This window comes from Drosophila serrata, unplaced genomic scaffold (assembly GCF_035046125.1).
Source record: "Drosophila serrata isolate PLE 108 unplaced genomic scaffold, ASM3504612v1 contig_184, whole genome shotgun sequence".
In the NCBI taxonomy this organism is placed as follows: Eukaryota; Metazoa; Arthropoda; class Insecta; order Diptera; family Drosophilidae; genus Drosophila; species Drosophila serrata.
In genome coordinates this window covers 565,571-584,129 of record NW_028257082.1, presented here as the reverse complement: position 1 = coordinate 584,129, position 18,559 = coordinate 565,571, and the positions used below count along the sequence as shown (strand labels likewise).

Below are 18,559 nucleotides of genomic sequence, written 5' to 3'. Positions count from 1 at the left end.
TTGCGCTTACAAAGTTGGCCAATGCCCGACTTGTTCTCCCTTTTTTTTTCTTGCCATATTCTCTTGGGGGTCACTTCGCGTTCAGTTATGGAATGAATTATTGCGGTTATATAGCTGTTATTGGGTTTATTTTTTACAGATAAATTAAAGGGTTTTTTTATGGATAAAGCAGTGTAGGTTATTAACAAATTTCTGCAATTAATTTTTGATTTATTTTTGTTACTGGAAACTTTTAAATAGTGAATCCATCAAGACAGAAATTTATTCTAAACATTGGTAAAATATTATTTGTTATTTAAATTAAATTGTGCTTTAAATATTATTTACTAGTATATTTAATGGACTTTATTTGATGTTTTTAACATACGTTTATGTATTTGTGCATAGGTATAATTAAAAAACATTTTTAAGCCTTTGTATCTGCTTTACATATAAGTTTGCATATATATTTTAATATATGTATATGAGTAAAGCGATGAATCATTATAATTTGAAATCTCTTTTTAATCTCGGAACACCTTTAATATCTTAATTAAATGTTTTATCTATTTATGTTTGAATATATTAATAGAAACCCAAAGAAAGTCTTTTAGTTTTATAAATAAGAAAATGTCCCTGTAGTTTTCACTAATTTAAAAACTGCCGCCCTTTTTCCTATCCACCTCGAGTGTGCAGAAATTTCCTCTGTAGTGCTTTTCCCACCACAGTGGGAATTTCCCACAAAGGCAAGCACTCACACCCTGTCTCACCCTGGTGCTAAGGGTGGAAAAGCTGCGCAACATTGTACGCTTCCGATTTTCCGAGTTTCCCGAATCGTTGCCGAGTTTCCTCGTTCGCTCGCCTCACCCGTTGGCGGCATCGTCGGGCTGCCGCTTCCAGTTTTTCCTGGCTATGCACTTGGCATTATGCCTACTAACCCTATTTTCGCAGCAGTTCGCAGCGAGCCCTATTTTCCGAGTTGCATGCGGGGATACACACACACTTGTACTCTCCTTATTGCGATTTTCGCACAGAAAACTGAGTCGCAACCCCCACGAAACGGAAAGTTTGTGCAGCGCCACAACGTCGAACTGTGTTTGTGGCACTCGAATTTGGGACACATTCCTGTAAAGGACGCAGCTCCGGTCAGCTGCTGTTTTGCAGTTTTGTGCGAAACAGAAAAACGGAAAATAAAAACAAAATAAACAAAATACAAAGGGAAAAACGCGCGCGTTGGAAAAATTGCAGAATACTTGAAAGTGTGAAAATCGAAATCAAAACGAGACTTTATGGGGAAATTAAATCAAAATAACATGTTGAATAAGGCTATCAAATTGTGTGTGTGTTTTGTATTTATCGATTTGCATGTGTGCCGCTGAAAAATCGATTGTTAAAGCCAAAGCCCAGTGGCCACTTTCCACTCACTCACACAGCTGGTGGTTGTTGTTGTTGTTGTGATTGTGAGGTGGCATTTAGGGGTGGCGGTGGTTGCATAGAAGAGGGTTGCGTGCCGCAATGTGGGAAATCAACAGAAGTGGCAGGAGCAGCAGCAGCAGCAGGAGCAGCAAAAGCAGCAACAGCAGCAGTGGCAGCCATAGAGGCAGGAGCATTAGCAGCGACACACTTCCAACTGTTTTGACGTCGTCGAGTTCCAATGGCGCTGCTTCCACCGAATGCTGCAGCGCAGCCTTGCAGCCATCCAGCGGCGACGCGTTGCATGTGCAGCAGCAACAGCAGCAACAACAGCAACAACAGCAGCAACAGCAGCAGCAGCAGCAGGATACGAAAGCGAGGATGACAACGACCACAAGCATTAAAGGACACAGATACAGAAACAGTCACAGTCACCGATACACAGCAACAATTGCTGCACAATAGCCCCACAACAGCAGCATATTGTGGCCAAGAAAAAAAACATAAACAAATATTAAGAACAAAAAACCAAAGACTATCAAATACCAAACGCATCAAATCTATTAATAAAAAAAACAGTTGAGTTCAGGACATGGCACAAAAGTTACGTTAAGTATACGACGCGTATTTCCAGCTGCAAAACGAACCAAAAACGAGCCCCGAAAACGAAACGAAACGAAACGCACAGGTGCATCTCACAAGACCACCTCCCCCGTGAAACCCCCAAACCCCTGGTATCTACACCAATTGACAAGCAATCGAGAGGGAATCCAATGGAATTAACCAACAAATAAAAACATTCTTTAGTCTCGGCAATTTTTTAAGTGCACTTTCGTAAGGCTGATTTTGAATTTATTTCGATGTTGTGCTTCTACACCCCTCTATAACAAAAAATACACCAAAAATAAATGCAAGCAATGAACCAAGTGAAAGTGAGCCGTGAGTGATTAGTGATTAAGCCAAGGCACAGATACCTAGCAGAAATCTACAAGATACTTTTGAATCTTTGCGAATATTGGTTAGGAAACGGCCGCCACAACGGATAGGCCAAGAGACCTCCTGCTGATCCAGCAGGCCAAGCCCGCGGGCAGTGGCAGCACCACCTCTAGCTCCTCCTCGGCCAGATCCACGTCATCTACCACCACCACCACCACCACCACCACCACCTCGGGTGGTGGTCAGGTGTATATCGATACCGATGCTGCCACAGCGGCGGCGGTGGCCAATCTGCGCAGCAAGGTGCCTTCCATATCCATAATTCCGCTGCCTGCCAATACCACCATTGTGGCAAGGAGTAGTGGCTCCAGTGCTGCTCCTGCAGCCCTACCCCAGCTCATCCACACGGCAAGGAGTGTGTCCAACAAGTCCACGGGCACCTCACCACCGCTGGCCTTCATCTCGGATGCGGGTGCGGGTGCGGGTTCAGGTGGAGCTGGAGGAGGAGGAGGAGGAGCTCCTGCATTGGCCCTGTTGCAGCGACCCCAGCAGCAGCATCAGTACCAGCAGACGGACAAGTGTACGGTGCTCAAACTGCAGTCGGGACTGGGACCCAGCACCAGCACATACTTGCAGATTGAGCAGCAACTCAGCGAGCTGGAGGCTGCCGACGAGGAGGAGGAGAACATGGCCAGCCTACTGGGCAGTGCGCCGCCAGCACAGATCCTGGCCAATCAGCCCATCATCGTGAAGATCGAACCCACACAGTCCTTTCACATTGTGGATGAGAGTGACACCAGGGTCCTCAGTCTGCCCCTGAGTGATGCAGACAAGTTGGGTGCCAGCTGGATAGATCTCAAGGATATAGCCGGACTGCAGGCCGGCGGAGGAGCCACCTTGCTGGATGTATGCTTTGAGCAGGCCAATGAGGATGGCACCATCATAGCCACCGTGCAGCCAGAGCTGGACACAGATCTGGAGGCAGAACTGGAGGCGGAAACCGATGCCATAGAGGAGGACGAGACTGAGCAGGAGCCACCGGCGCCCAAGAGGTTGGCCACCAGCAGGACACAGCCCCAGCAACAGCAGCAGCAGCAGCAGCAGCAACATAATAGACCACAGCAGCAACAGCAGCATCATCACCAGGTGAAGTTCCTCTCGGATCCACCGGCCTTGGCGCGCTCCAGCAGCTTTAGCAGTCTCAGCAGCTTCAGCAGCCTGAGCAACATCAGCTCTGTGTGCAAAAACATGGCCAGCAATGCGGGCAACACCAGCAGCAGCACCGAGAGTCATACCAGCAACATCAGTGCCTTGGGCCAGCTAAAGCGATCCAAGGATCGAACGCCGCCGCCCATGGCACCGCTCACCAATACACAGAAGCCTGCAGCCACCAACACAACATTAGCAATAGCATCAGCAGCAACAGCAACAGCAACAGCAGCAACAGCAGCAGCAGCAGCAACAGCAGCAGCAACAGCAGCAACAGCAGCAGCAGCAGCAGCAACAGGAACAGCAAGCACGTCAGCAACATCAGCTGTTAGGGAGACAGGCAGCAGCAGCAGCAGCAGTCACCATGGCAACAGCAGCAGTGGCAGTGGCAGCAGCAATGGAGCTATGACAGGTAAATCCCAATGAAATAGGCTTAAAACCAAGGCTATGCCAGCTAATCCAGGTTTAGGTATGGCTAAAAACCAGTTTAAGTCGAATTTATATATTAATTTTTCGTTAGAAGAGATTACAGGAGTTTAGTAAGTGAATTTAAATTAAAATAATTCGGCATAAACTAGGGTTTATATTTTATATATAAGGTCTTGACTATTATCTTTCTTAATAAATTTATATTTTTGTTGTCTTCATAAAAATACCAATATCTATTAAATATTGGGTTTAAAATTTAACAATAAAAGAAGTTTAAGAGAATGGGAGCAACTGATTAGAAAACCAACAATTTTGAACTATATTTTATAAATACATATCCTTAAATATCCTTATTTATCTAGGTTATTCAAACCGTTTTTTGATTAAGATTTAATACAACATAAAGCAGATATTTCGTATTATTGAAACTAAGCTTTGTCTAGTCTTTAATATTCCCCAAAATGAACTTCATTTCATGAACAATTGTTTATGCAATCAACTCTAAAGATCCAAGAAACCCATCAGATATCTAGGCTTTGCCAGAAATCTTCAAGATCTCAAGTCAAGGATGCCCTGAGAGATGCCATAAAATTCCCCCCTCGCTGCATTCCACTTGTTGCCACTGCTGCAACCGCAGTGAGCACCACTCACCCAAAGCGACCGCCGGGTTGATCAGAGCTATGGCTCTGGTAATCACCTGGCACAGGTAACATAAACATGAAGCACACCCCACCCTCACTTCAATCCCCCTTCGCAAAAGAATTCGCATCCAAAGATATGCAAATGAACGCTTGCTGATTGCGCAAGCATCCCCGGGCGGTGGCGGCAATTAACAGGCTGACACATCAGCAACACATCTCGGCAACTCAAGACGGCAGCAACAGGTGTACTATGCACACACACACCCCATACTAAAACAACTAAAAGGCTAAAAAGAATTTTCAATTTACAAGCCTCGATTTATTGGCTATTCACCTTTGTGTGGCTGCAGCTACTCGGTGCGGGGCAAGTGTCCCACTTTCCATAGTCAACAAACACAGCAGCAGCAGCAGCAGCAGCAACAAAAAACATGTTTTGACATACTAAATAAGCCGCTGCTAGGCTGCCTGCCTTTAGCTTTTGGCCAAGTCTAGCTGCTGTTCTTTACCATTAGGTTCTGTTAGCTGTTCTCTTCTCTTGCGATTCTTACGCTTTACTGGCAATACACAGCAAAACTGGCAGCAGCAACTACCACCGGCAACACCCAAGCCGTTCTTCTGCCGCTTGGCTCATATTTTTTTTACCGTATCACGAACCTTAGCGGTAAAAACGTCAACTACAAACTATACAGTTAGCTGAATGAACGTCGGGGAAAGGTGGTGGGTGCGATGGTAGAGGTGCGAGAGGGAGTGACGGAAGGCAGGCACTGAGAGCGAAACTCGGGCCTAAAACCTAACTGGCTAGCATAGAATTAACATTTATACACGCAAAAAAATATATAAAAAAATTATAATTATATATAAATTATAATAAGAGATTCTTTGACTTTTCACACAAGCAGAGGTTAAACAACTAAAGGCAAAATCTAGCACCTATATATGAGATAGCTTTAGAGTTCTTTTTAACTTTTTTCCCTACCAAATATCTCGTAATTTTATATTTCATTAAAATCATTAATTAGTTACTTACATTTTCCTCAGTGCATTCAGTCAAGCAGAGAGCTCATTTGTAGTCGCATGGTATGGCTAAGCTGAAAAATTGATTTGGCAGCGCCTCGGGCCAGTGAGTTGATTCTGTTCTGTTCTGTTCACTTGATGACTACAAATGAGTGTCAGTCACTGACACGACTTCTCTTTGGTCCCGAAGCCCTATAGTTTTGGCCAAGATTGATCTATATTTTATAGGGTTCCGTTGATATCTTAACGCTGGGGGCCCACCCTTGTATCCACCGCGGCTCTACGGCTCATTAGCAGTTCGGGGCGGTGGCCAAAATGTCGTATTTTTAGCCCAATGATTGATGATCGATTTGAAGAATTGTTACCTAATTGCTAGTAGCCTCAAGAAGTGGAAATATCTATATATCACCCTTTCGATTTGGTAAGAGATTATCTGCTTTCTCAATACCAGAAGCTTATCGTTTTCTGCAAATGAGGCAGAAATATCAATGGAATTCTTGGGGGTTCAATGGATTTATGAAATAGAGAAATATGAAGCAAGACTACTAGAATAGAATGGATAGAATATAAAAATATATTTAGTTTATAGCATAATTTAAATTATTTTTAAATATTAATTCTATTTCACAAGTTTTTCTGACAATATATAAAGTGTTTACCTAAAGATTCAAAGCATAAAAACCGACTGAACTTGTTTCAGGATTAATTTTTTATTGCTTAATGATTTATTTATAAAACTAATAAGCTTATTTTATGAAATTCCTCTCAAATCGATTTCGTTTCAAGCAAATATATATATATATATATATATATATATATATATATATATATGGTGAAGTACTTTTAGCCGTCACGTGAAATTTTCAAAATGATTTAAATCGTTTTGCAAAAAAAAAACTCGTTTCGAGCCACCAAAGTAACCAACTAACTAACTAAGAGGGGAATGTATTCACCACAAGCGGATTTGACAATGATTAGCCCACATAATGTTAGTTGGCAAAAGTAACAAAAAAAGATGTAAAACCGACCAAAAAAAACATAAAGGTTTTCTTCATCCGAACCTTTCTGCAGATGAGACGACCCTGAACGTGGTCGATGGACTTTGTCGCTGAATCTTCAGATGTCGCAAGCCAGATTACGAGATATATCTTTTGCCAGGCTCTTGGCACTATCACTTTTGCTATATATATTGGGGGGTTTTATTGTTGTAATTTCCCATATGAACACGGGGAGCCCAGGCCCCGGGTTCATTATAATTTTTGGTTGGACAACGTTTTGCATTTCATGCATGAATCTGCCATCGACTATTAGCCAGGTCAGCTCCACATGAGACTTTGTTTTATATATATATATATATTATATCTTTTTCCTCTTCTTTTTTTCCAATCGAGCGTGGCAAAGTTTCATTATCATATTTTCGATTTTGGCCAAAAAAACAAAACTTCATCGATACTCTGCTGGGTCTGCGATGTCGTAACAAGCTCGGGTTCATTTTTTACTGGCACTCATCTATGCAAAATGCGAATTATGCTGCACACACATCCGTTCGCTTGGATCTTCGCAGCTTCGTATCTGTGAGATACAGAGCTAATGGTTTCAACGAAAATACATAAATTAACAAAAACGAAATATTAATTTATAACTCTAGCTCAGCTCAGTTTTTATTTTATTTTGTTTTTGCTCTTGTCTTTAGACATTTACATGGAAATTTACTTTTTTATTTTGATCTTTTTTAGTTATCGGTTTGCTTTTCATTTTGGCAAACTTCGAAAGTCAAATTGCCCAATGATTTAAACTAATTTTAACATTTTTAATTGGCCAGCAAACTCCGTCTGCAGTTCACCTTGACTGTTTGGTTTTTTGCATTTTTGCAAGCAAAATGCTTTGAATATTTATAAAAATTAATAAATAAGATATATATGGCTGCGATATTTAACCCAATTTTATTTTTTTAATTTTCAAAGAATGTGATAAACTATTTTTTTACCAATAACTTTCCCTAGTTTTAATTTTTATTTTTAATTTTAGTCAGAAGCATGTAATTCGGTGAAGAAGTCATTTCCGACCCTATAAATCATATATATTCTTGATCAGCATCAAAAGCCAAGTTGATCTAGACATGTCTGGTCAAAAAATAAATTTTACAAAAATTTTCGAAATTTTAAATTTTTATAAGGGGTTACATCGTTAAAATTGTTAAAAATTGGCAAAATTTTTAAATGTTTTAAATTTTTAATTGAGTATGCAGATTTATAAAACTACTGAAAACTAACATAGAACAGCTTTCCGATTTGAAAATAAAGCTTTTTTGGCTTAGTTATGAATTTTTAAATTTTTTTTTATAAATATAATATCAAATATTTGAGGCTTAGTTTCGACCGATTTCCGATTCGATCTTATATTTGAATTGCTAAACTTAATTTTAAACTGGAACTACTTATCTTTCTAAATTTTTTAACTATTCTTCCTTAAGAGCCACATGACGTATACTTAATTAAAGAGCTTTCACGTTAAGTATACGTCATGTATGCGCTAAACTACCTTAAGTAGAAGAATATTTTTATACCCTTTTAAGGTATTATAATTTTTGTCAGAAGCTTATAAATATGAGAAGGAGTTATTTGCGACCCTATAAAGTATATATATTCTTGATCAGCATCAAAACCTGAATCGATTAAGCTATCTCCGGACAAAATCAATTTTTTTTGCAAAAACTTCGAAAAAAGTTAATCATTAAAATTGTGAAAAATTGGCAATTTTCTTGTTTTTTTTTAAATTTTATTTTGAGTATGCAGATTTATTTACAGAACAGAAACTAGCATAGGACAGCTTTCCGAATTAAAATTCATGCTTTTTTGACTTAGTTATGAGTTTTTTATACTTTTGTTCGTCGAAAAAATGGTCATATAAAATTATACATAAATATTGAATGTAAATATTTTAAGTACATACAACATTTTAGCTAACTTAAGATAATTATCAGATGCTTTACATATATTAATTTTAGAGTAAAGCTTCTTATTAATCAACATTTAAAAGGAATTATCAAATATTTCAAAATAAATTGTGAAAAGTCGAAAACGTCAACTACAAACTATACAGTTAGCTGAATGAACGTCGGGGAAAGGTGGTGGGTGCGATGGTAGAGGTGCGAGAGGGAGTGACGGAAGGCAGGCACTGAGAGCGAAACTCGGGCCTAAAACCTAACTGGCTAGCATAGAATTAACATTTATACACGCAAAAAAATATATAAAAAAATTATAATTATATATAAATTATAATAAGAGATTCTTTGACTTTTCACACAAGCAGAGGTTAAACAACTAAAGGCAAAATCTAGCACCTATATATGAGATAGCTTTAGAGTTCTTTTTAACTTTTTTCCCTACCAAATATCTCGTAATTTTATATTTCATTAAAATCATTAATTAGTTACTTACATTTTCCTCAGTGCATTCAGTCAAGCAGAGAGCTCATTTGTAGTCGCATGGTATGGCTAAGCTGAAAAATTGATTTGGCAGCGCCTCGGGCCAGTGAGTTGATTCTGTTCTGTTCTGTTCACTTGATGACTACAAATGAGTGTCAGTCACTGACACGACTTCTCTTTGGTCCCGAAGCCCTATAGTTTTGGCCAAGATTGATCTATATTTTATAGGGTTCCGTTGATATCTTAACGCTGGGGGCCCACCCTTGTATCCACCGCGGCTTATTAATCAACATTTAAAAGGAATTATCAAATATTTCAAAATAAATTGTGAAAAGTCGAAGAATTATAATGGAAATCCATAATTCACTATTAGAAGTACCTATATTACCCAATACTTCCTCAATACAATATCGAAATTTGCTTAAATATAGCTTCATAACATTATTTTCCATTAAAAAACCAAAACAAAAAAATTAAGCAATAAAGAGTTGGTTGACAGGACTCAAGTGCTATAATTAAGAGCCAATTTCCAGTTAGCCCCTTCCTCTTTCCGCTTTTACCACCCCCCTCACCCAGATCGAATAAGCGTTTGAAGCAATTTGCCAACTTAAAAAGTGCAATTAAAGGCTGGCCCGTTGCTGCGGCTGACTGCAGTGCACACATTTTGGCCTAAAAAGCAATTGACCTGCTAATTGAAGGAAGCGCCAAAAAAGCTCCCGCTCTTCGCTTAAGAGAAAAACCAACGGGGGCCAAAAGAGAGCCCCCAGATAACAGCTGATTAGGCGGCAAAGAGAGCGGCAGTCAGATTGCTTGTGAAAAAAAAAACTTTCAGAGCGGTTGCCATAGCGAATGAGCGGCCCAAAGCGGACGAGGCAAATGAGTGGAGCACCAGCGCTAGGTAGTTGGAGGAGGGGGAGCTGTGAAGCGAGGTTGGGGCAGCGAACTGAAGAAGTCATCGGCACAGAGACACATATACCCATTTACTACTCTCTTTTTGTACGTGGTAGCCATAGGTTACAGGGGTATAATAGCTTTTGGCCAACTGGAAGTGTATGTAAATGGGGGAAAATGAGGTATCTCCTAATTTGTTATTATTATTATGCTTGTAGTAGCTTTAGCTACACTACAGTTTTTTCTTGTGAGAACAAATAAGCCAGGGAAAGAACACTTAAAGATACTCTTCTGATTATAGGATACAATTACGATTTTCATGCAAAAAAAAAAATATCTATGAGATATCTCATTAGTTTTACTCATCTTCGATTTCGAGTACAGGGTATTTTTTAGTTTAGCACTCTTCCCCCCCCCCATAGCTTTCTTACTGGTGCTTGTTGGGGGAGAATGAGAGAGCTCGCTGCCGTCGCTCTCTGCTGCCGCATTGCGACGCTGCTGCTGCGCTGCCCGCAGCGCTGCCGCCGCACGACGACAACGAACTCGATAGCATTTTGAGGCACTCTTCAGCTACACCTCGTATTGAGCGTTTCGCGGCGGCGGGTTACGATGCGTGGCGCGTTGTATCTTTATTATTAATTATTTGTTGTTGTTGTTTATACTCTCTGTAACCGTATTATTTCCCATCTCGCGTGCCAGCGTGTGCGTGCGTTTTGCGTCTGTGTCTGTGTGCCTCCTCTCTGTGCGTGTGTGTGTTGTGTGCCGCCTATGCGTTTTGCCCCTCTCGCCACAGAAAAAAAAAAAAAAAAAAAAAAACAAGAGCCCCCATACCCCCAACAACACCCCCCTCCTCTCGGTCCACGACACCTTTCCCCCTGGGAAAAAAATATATATTAAAATAAATATAAAAAAATAATTCAAAAGGCAAAACCACGCGTGTGTCAAGTGTTAAGAAATTAATAAATACGGAAAATATTTGCAACATGAGTTGCAGTTGCAGTTGCAGTGGCTGCAACGGCGGCAGCTGAAGTTTGTTCGGTTTCAGATCCACACAAACACACACAAGAATCATAGATTACGCCTATATCTATATAGCTATACTCTATAGATACTCTATACAGTACCAGTCAGTCAATCAATCAATCTTAAATATCGTGTGCATTCAAAATCCACATCGTGCCTACTAAAAACAACAACAACAACAAGAAACTGCAACAATTGCAACGCGCAAGGAATAAAAACAAATACTATAACCGATACCGATACCGATACCGAAACGGAAACGGAAGTGCCAGTGACGTAATACTCTCCAAAACTACCGTTAAAAATCCAGGCAACAAAAATTTAAGGGAATGCAAAATACAGCTACCCTTCTCCTCCTCCCACACAGCCTCCCCCACGATTGTGCAACGCCAATCTCTCTGTGTATGTGTACGATCGGTTAATATAAATATATATACATGTGTGTGTGTGTGTGTGTGCCAAAAGGATAAATAATATTAACAAAAACAAAAAAAAAGGAAAAAATCATCGCAACATGGAAACACACAACGCCCGCAAATTGGATAATTTATTGGAATAATCAATTTGTTGCCACTAATTGGATAGCTTTAACCACCAACTTATGGATATATCACACGATCAGGGATATAATGAGATTGTTTCAGGGAAATTTATGGCATCGTTTGGGATTAGCTAACGGGGATATTTAGAGTTTATTAAGGACACGTGTACATTTTGTTTTATAGTTAGACTTTGGCACTTTGATTTAAAGTCAAGTTTGGTAGTTTTAAAATTGCTTAAAAATTAATTATAAAGAACTATGAGGTTCTTATTGAATTCTTTAGGTTGAATTTTAATTCTAAAAGAGAGTTTTCAAGAGAATTTGAATAGGAAATATTTAGCTTTAATCAAAGAAATTTCAAATGTTTTTATTGGTTTTTTTTTAAATTTCAATCGAAAATTATTCAAGGAATCACAATTTGTAAACAACTTTTTGTAGAACTTATTAAATTTATTTTTAATATTAACCTATTCAAATCTTGTAATTGAATCTATGTAAAGATAAGAAATTGCTTAAAGTTTTTAAAAAAGATACTTTCATACGATTAAACAGGTTGAATATTCTACCAGTTATACAAAATATTATCAAAATATGCAGTTTTGGGGTATATATTTAAGGACCCAACACAAACTGCTGTTAGATCATTAAATTCCTCTATTGTCTGGGTTCTGTATTTTTTTGTTAGCTATTTGGGAATGAGTTTCCCCCAATTACCAACCCCTTTTTAGGGGGCAACTATTGCCAACTGTCAGTTGAGAGATTTTCGCAATTTTTCATCGTAGTTTTGTTCCCTGTAGTTTTGTATATCCCCCGTATCCGGCGGCGCTGCATCTGTTTCTGCTTTCGGCGTGGTCCATTGTCTTTTGCCGTTCTGTGGAAGAGAGATCTTAGGAGCCCGAATCTCCGGCAACAAAGCCGCACGAGATGCGATGCTATGCCCTTTTCTTGTCCATAGTCTCCACCCCTCCCCCCCCCTTCCATTTTGTTGCATATAGCTTGCAAGCCAGCTAGCCAGCTAGCAGTTTTGTGTCTGCGTCCATTGTGGCAACTTATGATTATCAACAATTGTTATTGTTGTCGTTAGAAGCAGTTAGAGGCGGTAGTTGCACCGACTTCTCTCCGCAGTACGGTTCAGTTTCAGTTCAGGCGAGTTCAGAGCAGAGCAAAGTCGGTCGTTGGACGTCGCAGTGTGGCCACCACCCACTTGGCTCCCACTCTGGTGCCTCCTCCTTCCCAGCCTTCTCAGCCTTCTGATGCCCCTCCTCCAGCTCCATCTCTTCACCTCTGCACCTCTCCGGCCTTTTTAGTCGACTGTTTGCATTACCGTTAGTGGAACAACATTGCTAAGCACACACAGGCGCACAGGGCACAGACACAGCACATACTCCATGTGTCGCCCATAAGTGTGCCACCCCAGCAGCAACAACAACGATAGGATGCACGCAAAGAAACAAGAGATGACAAATGTCTCTATTTTTTAAATTAATTAATTATTAGCAGAATCTGACTGTAACAAAATTAATTAAAAATTAGGTATTATGAAGGAAAATCGAAGGGTTTGAATACAAAGGAACAATTTTAAAGGATCCTTGAGATTTTTATGGAAAGAAAATGATTGATAAAAGGCTATAAATACTAGATAATGAAAAAAGATATAAATTATAAGAATTTTAATAGTGAAAACTATGGGACTTTTAAGATTTTAAGACCGAAAAAAACATAATTGTTAGGATTTAGAGACTGAAAACGAAAGCATTTTTAAGTTCTTATGATTTTGCGATAGAAAAATACCTTATTTTAGGACTTATTATTATTTATCGACATTTTATAGGTTTGGATTTTAATGTTTAATATAATATTTTATGAAATTAATAAGAATTAAGCATGATTTTATTTAAGATTGGAAAAACATTTTTATAGGAATGTCTGATTTTAGGGTTGTATAAAGATTATATTCAGGATTCAAGGATTCCAATATAAAAGAATCTCAGGACAAACAGTAAAAGAAAAACGGTGACATTTTCTTGCCGTGTGGAAAGCGGAAAACGGCCTAAGCAGAAGTCGCTGGCGGAAAACTGGGGGACATCGGCGGGGCAGAAGCCCACCCATTCCATAGGTCATTGGTCTTTTTCGTCGGCGTCAACGTACTGCGACGGCAACAACAACGGCAACAACAACAGCAACAGCACAGCAGCGACGCCGGCAGCGATGCCAACATCGCTGCTGCCTTGTAAACTTTGTCGTCTGCTTTGCTGTCGCTCTGTTGCTGTTGTAACTGTAACCGCCTTCGGCTTCTGCCTCCCACTCCCCCCTCCTCCTATATCTATCGAGCGCCTGCCTTTCTCTCTCTCTCTCTGTCTCTCACCCCCCTGGCACTCTTTCTCTTTGCTTCATCATCGGCTTGACCGGCTCGTTAGCTTTGGGGTACCGTTAGTAAGTTCGTTGGCGCTGCGAGAAGAGAGAACGAGAGAGAGAATTTCACATTTCCACAGCACACTCTGTGGGGCTCTGGCTATTCATTTTCATTTTCTTTTCAGCATTTTCTTTCTATATGTAAATTTCTCTGCTCTTTCTCTCGCTCTCTCTGTCGCCCCATCTCCTTCTGCCACTGAGCTGGCACAATTTCAGTGTTGTTGCCGTCGCTTTGGTGACGTATTCTATATGTCTGCGCCAGCGGCTTCCGCATGGCCACCCAAAAGCCACCCCCGAAAAGCCGCCCAACAAAGTGATTACACTAGCCCCCCCTGTTGGAGAAGAGAGTGGGTGAGGCGGAGAAAGAGAGAGAGAGAGGGAGAAGAAGAGAGGGAAAAGTAAAAATTTTTTTATATTCATTGGGTTTGCCGGCTCGTTAGTGTGTGTGTGTGTTTGTGTGTTTGAGCTTTGGGTCATAGAACTTTTTTCTATGTTTACCCACACACACACACACACTTGCACACACTGGCAAACACACCCACAAATGCTTGGCGACGAGATTTATGCGCTGCATTTCAGAGTTTTTCCCCTACGAAGCCCGCCCCCCCACAATTTCCTCGCCCCGTCTGTGTCTGGGCACCCTTAAATCCCATTTCTTTATCGATTTTTCATGTTCATGTCCATATAATCATCGCCGCGCAAAAGGGAGTTGCCAACCGAAAAAAGGGAGAGCTAACAGGCTTTACTCGGGGTTTTCTTTTTTTTTTTCGAGGGTTTGAGGGTTCGGCACAGTTCCCTGAATTGCGTTAGTTGCACACACAGGAAAATGTAGGATCATTGGGAAAATGTCATGTCCTTTTTGGTTGTAAATCATAGAGAAATATTATTTAAAGTGGATTTTACGAAGACGGCAATTGATATCAGAATCTTTCAATTTCTTCTCCTATTAAGATTACCAGCAAGGATATCCCAAGATTTATTTTGTAGATAGATAGATAGATAGATAGCTTAGATAGATATGATAGATAGATAGATAGATAGATAGATAGATAGATAGATAGATAGATAGATAGATAGATAGATAGATAGATAGATAGATAGATAGATAGACAGATATGATAGATAGATAGATAGATAGATAGATAGATAGAGAGATAGATAGATAGATAGATAGATAGATAGATAGATAGATAGATAGATAGATAGATAGATAGATAGATAGATAGATAGATAGATAGATAGATAGATAGATAGATAGATAGATAGATAGATAGATAGATAGATAGATAGATAGATAGATAGATAGATAGATAGATAGATAGATAGATAGACAGATAGATAGATAGATAGATAGATAGATAGATAGATAGATAGATAGATAGAAAGATAGATAGATAGATAGATAGATAGACAGATAGATAGATAGATAGATAGATAGATAGAAAGATAGAGAGAGAGGGTCGTTCTTATGAAGTAATTCATATTATTCCAAATTATGTTAATAAATTTGTAATATTTAAATGTATTCATTAATAAATATATTAGGAACCTTATTCCAATAAAATATGAATTTGTTTGTACCTGAAATGTTGGAGAAAACATTAATCAATTAATCAGTCATTAATCATGAATCAAAGTAAATAGTTATATCCTGAACAAATGTGTTTTCCTTGTTGCAATGAGTGTTCCGAATAATAAGTAATGTTTTGTTCTCAATAAATTGTAAAAAGAAACCAAAACTATTACTTTTATCTTGATATAACTAAGATACAAATGATATTTTTAAAAGTATGGTTCAATAATTGTTTCGTTCAAATCTACGATACTTTCTTATCCATAAAAGCATAGATTTTGCAAGATTATAAATCAATTAGCGGCGCACACACGCATACTCTGTAACTCAGCCATCTTTCGATCTTTCGTTATCGAACTATCGAAAGATGATGCGATTTTTTAACAAAAAAACAACAAACAACAAATTTCCCATCCGCAGACATCATTCCCGTGCAATATGCTGAATGCCATGATTTGGCCATGGCTGACAGTGCGTAGCAAAAGTATTTACATAACTGGCCAAACCATTTTGTACATCAAAGTGTTCAAGCTGAGGACCGATTAAAATATATAAATATATATATATACAACAAAAATATAAAACAGATGAACGTTTCCAAGGCAGCGACAGTTCGAATCGATGAGAAACAGATTGCGCCTAAATGTCTTCCGGAATTAATTGTCGTGAAATTTTCGTATTTTTGGAAATTTTGATTTGGAATCAAGCAAAACAGAGAAATCGACAAAACAATGAGCATAGCAACAACACCAATAACAACAACAACAACATCAACAACAACAGTAAGGAAACAACAACAAAAACACCAACAAGCAGCAGCAACAAGCAACACAATAAAAATCACAGCAACCGAAGAAGCAGCAATAATAACGCAGTGAAAGTGATAAAACATCAGCAGCAGCAGCAGCAGCAACAACAATTGCCCAAAGCAACTAAAACCAACAACAACAACAACAACAAAAATTCAAACACCAACAACTACAATAGCAATAACAACAATAATAACAACAACAGCAACAACAATCTGCACATATTGCAAAAGGGTTGAGTTGCTTGATTGTAAATTTAGATATTATTATCAAACACACATAGAAAATTGCTTTAAATAACTCGTAACAAAAAATAATAAAAAACAAAAAACAATTAATAATAATATACATACGCGAACAAGTGTCTTATTAAAGGATATAAATAATTAAGCAGCAGCAACAATATAAAAACATCAGATCCAACAACATCAACAATTTAGTACCTACAGGCCTGACAACGTTAGATCATTATATATACATTATATATATATATATATACATATATATATATAGCAATATACAAACAAATTAAATATATACATATATATATATATCGATTGGCAAGCCCCCCTCTCTCTTACACACACACACACACCGCCCCCCTCGTCTCACAAAAGTAAATAAAAAAAAAAACACCCACACACACTGTGATAGTTCTTGATTCACACTTTAAATGCGAAAAGCGCGGAAAATTCATTCATAAAAAACCTATATATGGACACGAGAAGCAAGCTAAATACACAGCAGCCACAACAAAAATAAATCAATAAATAAATAAATAAATAAATAATAAAAAGACCAAGTGCAATACGAAAGATTGGTTAATCAACAACAAGCAAAGGGGCAGCTATATAAAAGCTATATACACACATAAATATATATATATAACACTCTATTAAATACTGTATACAACGTTTTACATATTTACAAAACAAACCAAGTTAAATTAAAACTAAAACTACGAATAAAAAGCAAGCGAAATTCAAATTCATTCGACTGCAAAGTGCGGCCAGATTGCGCATACGCCTCGTATGCCCCGCGGCATGGTGTGTGTGCTTGTGTGTGCGTACGGTGTTAGCGATTGCAACAACTGATACCAAGTTGTGCATATATATATATATATATATAAAGATATATAACTATTTGGCCAATCAACTGCAGCGACATCGTCATCGTCAAAACGTTACAAACGTCACCAAAGCTTCGCATTTTCTCATTAAATAATTATGTATACGCAACGTATGTTTGACATGTGGAGCAGCGTCACTTCGAAACTGGAAGCACACGCAAACAACCTCGGTCAAAGCAACGTCCAATCGCCAGCGGGACAAAATAACTCCAGCGGTTCCATTAAAGGTAAAAATTAATCTAATTGAATGTACTTTTAAGTAGGGAATATTCAATAAAAGAAAGTGTTGAAAAAAGGTTTGGAAAAAGGTACTTTTCTTGATGCAACAAATTTAATTCTGATTAAAAGAGCTCTTAGATGATCCTGAAACTTAGATGCTTTGATCTATATATAGCTTGGATTAAATTTAAAAACTATTTTGTTATATTCTGTAAGAAAAAATACTTTAAAATATTTGAAAAGGTTTTAAATAAATGTAATTCTGAAAAAACGGTCTCCTAAATGATCCACCAACTTTGGTATAGAAGTATTTCATTATATCCTTGAGAGGAAATGGTTAATAATCATTTGAAAAGATTTTTTTTTAAGATGGAAAAGTATTAAATTTTTAATAAAACTTGTCAAATTAAAAGGAAAGCAGGAGTTTCCTAGACTTACATATATGTATTATTACATATTATCATTAAGGTCGATGGAAAATTTCCAAATATTAAATACTGAAACCACAACCACAGTCTGAGTTTGATAATAAACAAAAAAAATAGTTGTTAGTTCCGCTTTCAAAAGGTATTGCATAAATAATTTGCATTTTGCAGAAGTTAATTAACCAAAAACCTACTATCAAAAAGAGAATCCTTAAGGAAGTATCTTTTACCAAAAACTTGAAGTTAAATAAGCCTTGCAAGTGAACTTTCATACCTCAAAAAAACAAGCAACAATTGCACAAAAAATAAAAAAAAAATACAGCAAATAAAGTGTAAATTTAATGAAATCCAGTTAAGTTTGTGGTTTTATGTGGCAGAGCAGAGTCACTCAGTCAGTCAGTCAGTCAGTTGCTGCTCTTTTTTTTATACATGTATATATGTTTTTTCCTCTACTTTGTTATATTTTTTGGTTATTTTGTTGGCTTGGCA

The 18,559-nt window shown here is 38.3% G+C and overlaps 3 protein-coding genes across 6 annotated transcripts in view; all 3 read left to right on the top strand.

Moving 5' to 3' along the window:
• Positions 1–877: 877 nt before the first annotated feature.
• Positions 878–18,559, top strand: part of Hr3 (nuclear hormone receptor 3 ROR-beta) — a 40,501-nt gene continuing 22,819 nt past the window's right edge. For 2 of the 4 annotated variants that reach the window (XM_086827710.1, XM_086827709.1), the window contains exon 1: positions 878–3,949. In XM_086827710.1, the coding sequence (XP_086683836.1) occupies positions 3,016–3,949 (934 nt within the window). In that variant the 5' untranslated portion in view covers positions 878–3,015. Of the gene's footprint in view, positions 3,950–17,123; positions 17,654–18,559 lie in introns of those variants that run through there. The other 2 variants (XM_020945343.2, XM_020945342.2) reach the window with 1 other exon arrangement.
• LOC110178276 (uncharacterized) lies at positions 1,495–2,073 on the top strand. Its single transcript, XM_086827711.1, has one exon. It carries the CDS (start codon positions 1,495–1,497, stop codon positions 1,855–1,857), a length of 363 nt encoding a protein of 120 aa, XP_086683837.1. The 3' UTR covers positions 1,858–2,073.
• On the top strand, positions 16,132–16,536 carry LOC110178275 (uncharacterized). Its single transcript, XM_020945344.2, has one exon. It carries the CDS (start codon positions 16,132–16,134, stop codon positions 16,534–16,536), a length of 405 nt encoding a protein of 134 aa, XP_020801003.2.

Excerpts from the sequence above, each read along its gene's own strand:
- LOC110178276 (XM_086827711.1), top strand. The coding sequence starts at position 1,495 with ATGTGGGAAATCAACAGAAGTGGCAGGAGCAGCAGCAGCAGCAGGAGC.
- LOC110178275 (XM_020945344.2), top strand. The coding sequence starts at position 16,132 with ATGTCTTCCGGAATTAATTGTCGTGAAATTTTCGTATTTTTGGAAATT.